The sequence below is a fragment of the Malurus melanocephalus genome, unplaced genomic scaffold (assembly GCF_030028575.1).
Source record: "Malurus melanocephalus ecotype Western Australia unplaced genomic scaffold, MMel_1.1 scaffold_113, whole genome shotgun sequence".
Classification (NCBI taxonomy): Eukaryota; Metazoa; Chordata; class Aves; order Passeriformes; family Maluridae; genus Malurus; species Malurus melanocephalus.
Window position 1 is genome coordinate 911,366 of NW_026623345.1, and position 6,000 is coordinate 917,365.

The 6,000-nt window shown below is 40.3% G+C and overlaps 1 protein-coding gene across 2 annotated transcripts in view; it reads right to left on the reverse strand.

The window, feature by feature from the left end:
* UNC13B (unc-13 homolog B) overlaps window positions 1-6,000 on the reverse strand; it is a 207,211-nt gene that overhangs the window by 141,936 nt on the left and 59,275 nt on the right. For both annotated transcript variants that reach the window (XM_057369600.1, XM_057369599.1), the window contains exon 8: window positions 901-1,123. In XM_057369600.1, coding sequence (XP_057225583.1) covers window positions 901-1,123 — 223 coding nt within the window. The remainder of the gene's footprint in view (window positions 1-900; window positions 1,124-6,000) is intronic.

Genomic DNA, 6,000 nt, shown 5'->3' on the forward strand with positions numbered 1-6,000 from the left:
AAGAACATTCTCACCAAGGGAGATAAGGTAGAACAAATCAGTTATAATACAAATAAAATTCTGCACCTGTAACTCTGACAATGCTTAAGTAACTGCTTCTTCCTTTCACATGAAAGGCTGAAGCAGCAGCATGACCTGTTCTACACAACCACTCTTACCAATCTGACCAGCACTGTCCAAAATCTGCTTTCACCTCACACAATAAGCACTAGTTCCCAGACACTGAGTCTGGTAAGTTAATGCTGAAATGCTCAATAATTAAACWAATTAAAAGGACTTGTGAAACTACWGTTTTATGGTCAAAATAACAATCTAGAGCAAGTAAACTATCCTTCACACAGCTGAAAGTAGATCTAAAGAGAAAGTACACCATTCAACAGTGTTATATGATGACAGGAACAAAAGGACCAAAAAAACCAACAACTAATCTGTTACAGACTTTCTTCTTGAATACATTGTTTTGGCAGATCTAACAGAACTGGAGCTAATCCAAAAGAGAAAATAAACCTGCATCAAGAAAGTAGCTCCCAATAGTCTGCTGGAATGTGTTTCACTGCCTTGTGGGGGGCACGCTTGCGCCATGGTACCAGAAAAACCAACCGGCCACTACTCTGGCCTTCAAAAGGTAAGAGGAAAGTACAACCAGGAGTAATTTACCTCAAAGTTGAGCATATCTGTCAAAGGTAACTCCCTAAACTGCTGGATGTGATGTAACACATACCCTCATGGATTCTTCCAGGTTCACAGCAGAACTCCAGTATTAGCAACACACCAAACACCTTTTTATCAGAAGACTTTMGAGCCCTTGATTTGCCCTCCCGTGGTAGCACAGCACCTTCATTGTCTGCAGTGGAAAAACAATGGGGAAAGGAGAGCTACTAGCTGTAAGACAGCACCCACCTGATGGCCACGTGCTCCCGATAATCTAGATCATAATTCTGGAGGGAGTCAACACAGGAATCTCGCAAGACCCCCTGCTGCTGCAGGCGAGCCGGGCCCGTGAACTGGTGCACAGAGGCGTTGGGCTGCACGGTGGTGTGGTAAGGAGGGGGGATGCTGTTGCTCGTCTCACTGCGGTAGTCGCTGTCYCGGTCATCCACAGCACTGTCAGCATCTTCAAAGGCTAAGAGACAAAAGCAGTTTAAGGGCACAGCTCTCAAAAGTCAGCTTGCTGGGACASTGGAGCCCATTTATTTTGGAAGAATGACAAAAAGCCACAATTTATGCTGTGGCTGTATCTCCATCTCGGAGCTGGCTATAACCTCCAGTCCTCTCAAGTGTGCACCAGTGAATTCCAGTGATCAGATCCACACCCTCCTTTCCCTCTTCATATTACAGGAATTTATTTCTCTTTACTCATTACTAACAAGCAGATCAAGACATCTATATTTAAAACAAAACAAAAAAAAACCCTACACCTCCCCCCCAAAAAAGCCAGAAAGAAAACAGAAAAAAACGGCAACAGAAAAACCCAGCACCCAAAATTTCATGTACTTTTCTGCTGAAAGAATRARCCTTRATATACTGGAAAAGAAAAAAAAACCCACAAACCTAAACCACTTATTTGTGGAAAGGAGCTCTTTCTGAAAACTTTTCAACCTTTGAGCTGTAATACTGTCTTTTCTTCTCAGCAGTCTCAACCAGAACTTTAGGGTTCTGGATATTTTTTCATGCCATTTTCTTTTTTTTTTTTCTTTGGTAAAAGTGTTAAAGTTGAAGTTAAGAGAAATTAATGGAAAGTACTCAGTAGGAAAATCAGAAGAACTTGGAGAGCAGTTCTGCTTATAAATAATTATGCTACTTCTTATAGGGGAAAATTGCTACATTTAACACATAAAGGTAAATTAGCTTAAGCATAGTACTTAACACTAATAATAACCTTCACAAAGGAAAAAGCTCCTTTCTAGTGAGTCCCTCTCCCTGCAAAAACATTTTTGCTTGTTAACCCTTCAAGGAAAGGAGAATGTCAAGTTATAGTGAGGAAAGGTATCAAATATACATGACTGTGTATGGCTGTGCAGGATGCAAGGCTATCTTTGCAAGCTTCAAGTGAAATACACACACCGTAAGGCAGTGGAGTGCACCATTAACATGCTTGAAACAAAAGAAAATAAGGATCAGCCATTATTCATTCTCTCTGACACCAAGTCTGTCCAAAAAGGACAATCAAATTAATGCCCTCTCTGTCAAGTTATCCAGYGGTGTGTGCCCTACACAGTCATTCATCATGACGCTGAAGAATAAAGTGAAAATGCTCTTTATATGCCAGATCCTTAAAAAACCCTGCATTTAAGTGCTGAAAYTTCAAGTAGATGGAATGTAGCATCAGGGAACCTTTCTTCTTCCATGGATGCTTCCCATACCTCYAACTGAATTCCCATTTTTTTATCTGAGGTAAAATTTGTTCTTGGTGATMTTTCCTTCACAACATGGTCAGATTAGTGCTCTAAAGTGGATGGAAGGGGAGAAAAGAACAGCAGCAGAAAACATCTGCAAAATATGGGCCACTTGAAAAAGCCCTGCTCTACACTCCTAAGTGGAACSAACTCAATTTGATTGTCCAGACCAAAAATGGAGTTAAGCCTCCTGCTTTTTAGTAGTTTAAGTGCTGCAGGGTTCTTGTCAGTCTCTAGTCAATCAAACAGAAATGAATAGCAATCACATGCTGTTTTATTCAGCTTTATTAAAAGCACAGTGTCCATGGACTTTATCACAGCTCAGTGCTTACAGGAAGTATTTAAAATTTACCACACAAAACTGATTTCATATGCCAAAGTGCCAAACCCCACAGAGAAGCACCAAACTTCCAGCCTGTGGAGCAAGGGCCGATCTATTTGTCAATCACGAGGCTCATGCTGTCCTCAGAAAAACAACAAGCTATTACTCAGCTGAGCAACGTCATTGTTATTGTTCAACACTTGAGCCATTGCCATCTAATGAACAATAATTACTTCTATTTGGAGAGAAAATACATGGCACCAAAGAGTCTTTTAATGCCTCACTTCGATACTCAGCTAATGTCTTCATCCCATCAGATGTAACTGTCATTTAAGGTAAAGCCTAAGTAACTGGTATGATGGAAGGTTCTTCAGTTGTGGCTGCATAATCATCACAGCACTTGCAGAGGCTGAAGGCAGCCTAACTGAGATTCAGGTTTGGGATCTGGTAGAAGTCACCAGACCACGAGCTTTACGGATAAACAGTTAAGCTAACCTCAAAAGTGTAACAAAAAGAATCAGTAGCACAATTATCTGAGTGAAAAAAACTGAATACAGTGATTCACTAATACTGTGAGTGCAAATACTTACAACAGTTGCGGTTATTTAGAAGCAGGACACTGCTTCTGTGGGTCACCAACTCTGACCAGCCGATAGGCTCAGAGAATTCTAAATTCTAAGCAGACTGCAGAAGCAGTATCTGGATTTGTCAACCAGTCATTGCATCTCACCTCTGCACTATCAAACCAAGATTTCCCACATAAACCACAGTATCTCTAAGCAACATCCAAAAATAGCTGCTTGGCTTAACTGTTAACCAAACATTTAGAGAATATATGTTTATGAAAGCTGACACCAGATTTTCTCTCAGTTCTTACTGTTTTTTAGCACAAGGAACTATGTTTGACGTCATGACATAAAACGCCTCCCTGAGGCACGTTTAAGGATGAAAGACTCCAGGAGGCAGGAACATGTTTCTTCTGATTGTATGCACCATRAACCTAACAGCATCCATAGATGTTAATACCAGACAGAAATCCTCAACTGACTCATAAATAAGAGCCAACTCAAAAAACTCTTATTCATGCTGAACTGCAACTGCCCTATGAGCAATCTCACTTTATTTAACAGAAGTGTTCTCAAATGAAGGCATTGCTCAGCCTGATCAAAAAAATTGCCCATATACGGCTTATAGCACACAKTTCCTTTACAAGAAAGTATTTTGTGAAATGCCAACGTGTAGTGATGATCCCATTCATCAACATACTTGATGCTGAAATTTTAGTCAAGAGACTGACAAGAACTTGCAGAAGTGGCTTTGGGGATGTAGCACCCCTTCAAATGGAGGCATTACAACTCGTGTTTCAGCAAAATATCCCCCACAACACACATGGTGTGATAAATTCAAGTATTGTTTTCTTCAAACAGGTGATACAAGTCTTCCATAAGCGAAGTTGGAGCTTAGCCTCAGTCTCCGAAGATCAGTTAAATTAGAAACAACACACATAACAACAAACATAGAAACATAGTAATTGTTTTACCCCCGTTTGAGAAATTTCACATATACCAAAGAGGTCTCAAGGGATGTTTCTTTTTCACTGGACCCACTGCGTAGAGAGAGCTGTAGGTATGGCTGAAGGGCAGGGCAGAAGCATGCTGATCATGTTTCATTATTGAATATTCATGCATATAGGCAGAATAAGAAGAAAACCCACTGGGGCAGTCACATCACACAGTAGGATTTCACAGAGTGGGCAAAATCAAGGAAGAAGATACCTTCTCTGTCTGTTATTCCTCCCCCTAACTCCTGCCCCTAGAAGTTATAACATGACTGCTGCAGAATAGAACACACACAGTTTTTAATATCTTGACCTCAAAACCACTTTGACAGTTCTTCTATGCCAGCTCAACCAGCCACCTTTAGCCTCTGGCAACTTTCTTTAAATCAAGCTGCTGGACAGGAAGGAAAGTTATCAGCAAAATTATTACAGGTGGCTGGATGAATGCACTTGAAGAAGTGTTTTTGTTGGTTTAAGGCCCCAATGCACAGCAGGAGTTCCTCTCAAAAATCTGCATTCAGTTGAAATTGCCTCCTTCTTTCCTAGCATAATGTGTCATCAGCCCCTAGGAGCTGAGATCCAGTCCCCCAAGCTTAGTTATTCTCCACAAACTTGAGCAAAATCTTGGACAAAAGCAAAATTCTCATTAGTTCTCCAAAACAAACACTGAGCTTTTCACAGCTTCTGTCTATTTTAATAATGGTAAAAGAGAATAAAGTGTATTAACTGAAGCAATGATTTCCAGTTTAGGTCAGCAAAGGTCTGTACCAGCTTCACACGAAGGCCCTTTGTAATTCACCTTCCCCACCCTTCATCCATTTAAACTTCTTTTCATAATAGCTGCCAACARCTTTTTTTCCTTAAGTCTAAGATCCCACTGCTCCACTGTCTACCGAACCATTGGTCACTTCTGACAATCAAATACACTTTCTAAAAATTTATAATCAAAATGCATATTAGCTTAAAGAGGATTACTGAAATAACAAGGAAGGAAAAAAATCCTGAAAGGACATAAGGGTATTTTTTGAGGCTCTTCTGTATCTCTTTATGCTAAAAAGGCMTACATTTTAAGAAATTATTTAAATGCAACTTTGCAGGTCATTAGTTCACCATATTGCCCTCATTATATTAAAAATACATTACAAATTTGCATATTTTTAAGACAGCATGTTTGCAATATTAAGTCTTCATCTTAAGAGCTTTCATAATCCTGTTCTTCCCTCTTGAAAATACTCTGCTGCTCAACAGCTCAACTCTTAAAACACTTAACAGCCAAGAACTGAACTGACAGGTTGAAGAGCAAAGACTAACTTGAACACCTACCCTACTTTTTCAAGTCCTTTCCTTTCCTAAAATGAAACCAGGTCAGCAACAGAAGATGTCCCTTTCTTGGAGTGCTGTTTGCCCAACTAACAAATGTCTGGGCTACAGTACCCCTCTTGCAAGAACCTCTCACGAGGAAAAAGTCTTCCAGTTACCAGTATGCTTTTTCTTCTGCTTCCTTCTCAGCTAGAGGAACTTCTCAAAGAGTGTTTTTTATCGCACCGTTAAGCTAATGGAGTCCACTGGGAAACACCATCAACACTGGCCCAAGCCTGACTGTAAGATGTTAAAATTATTTCAAAGCAAGCAAGCACAAAAATGAAGGAGAGGAAGGCAGGTAGAGAAGGGAGACAGGAAAAAAGGGAGAGAAGGGAGAGAAGGGAGAGAAGGGGAGAGAAGGG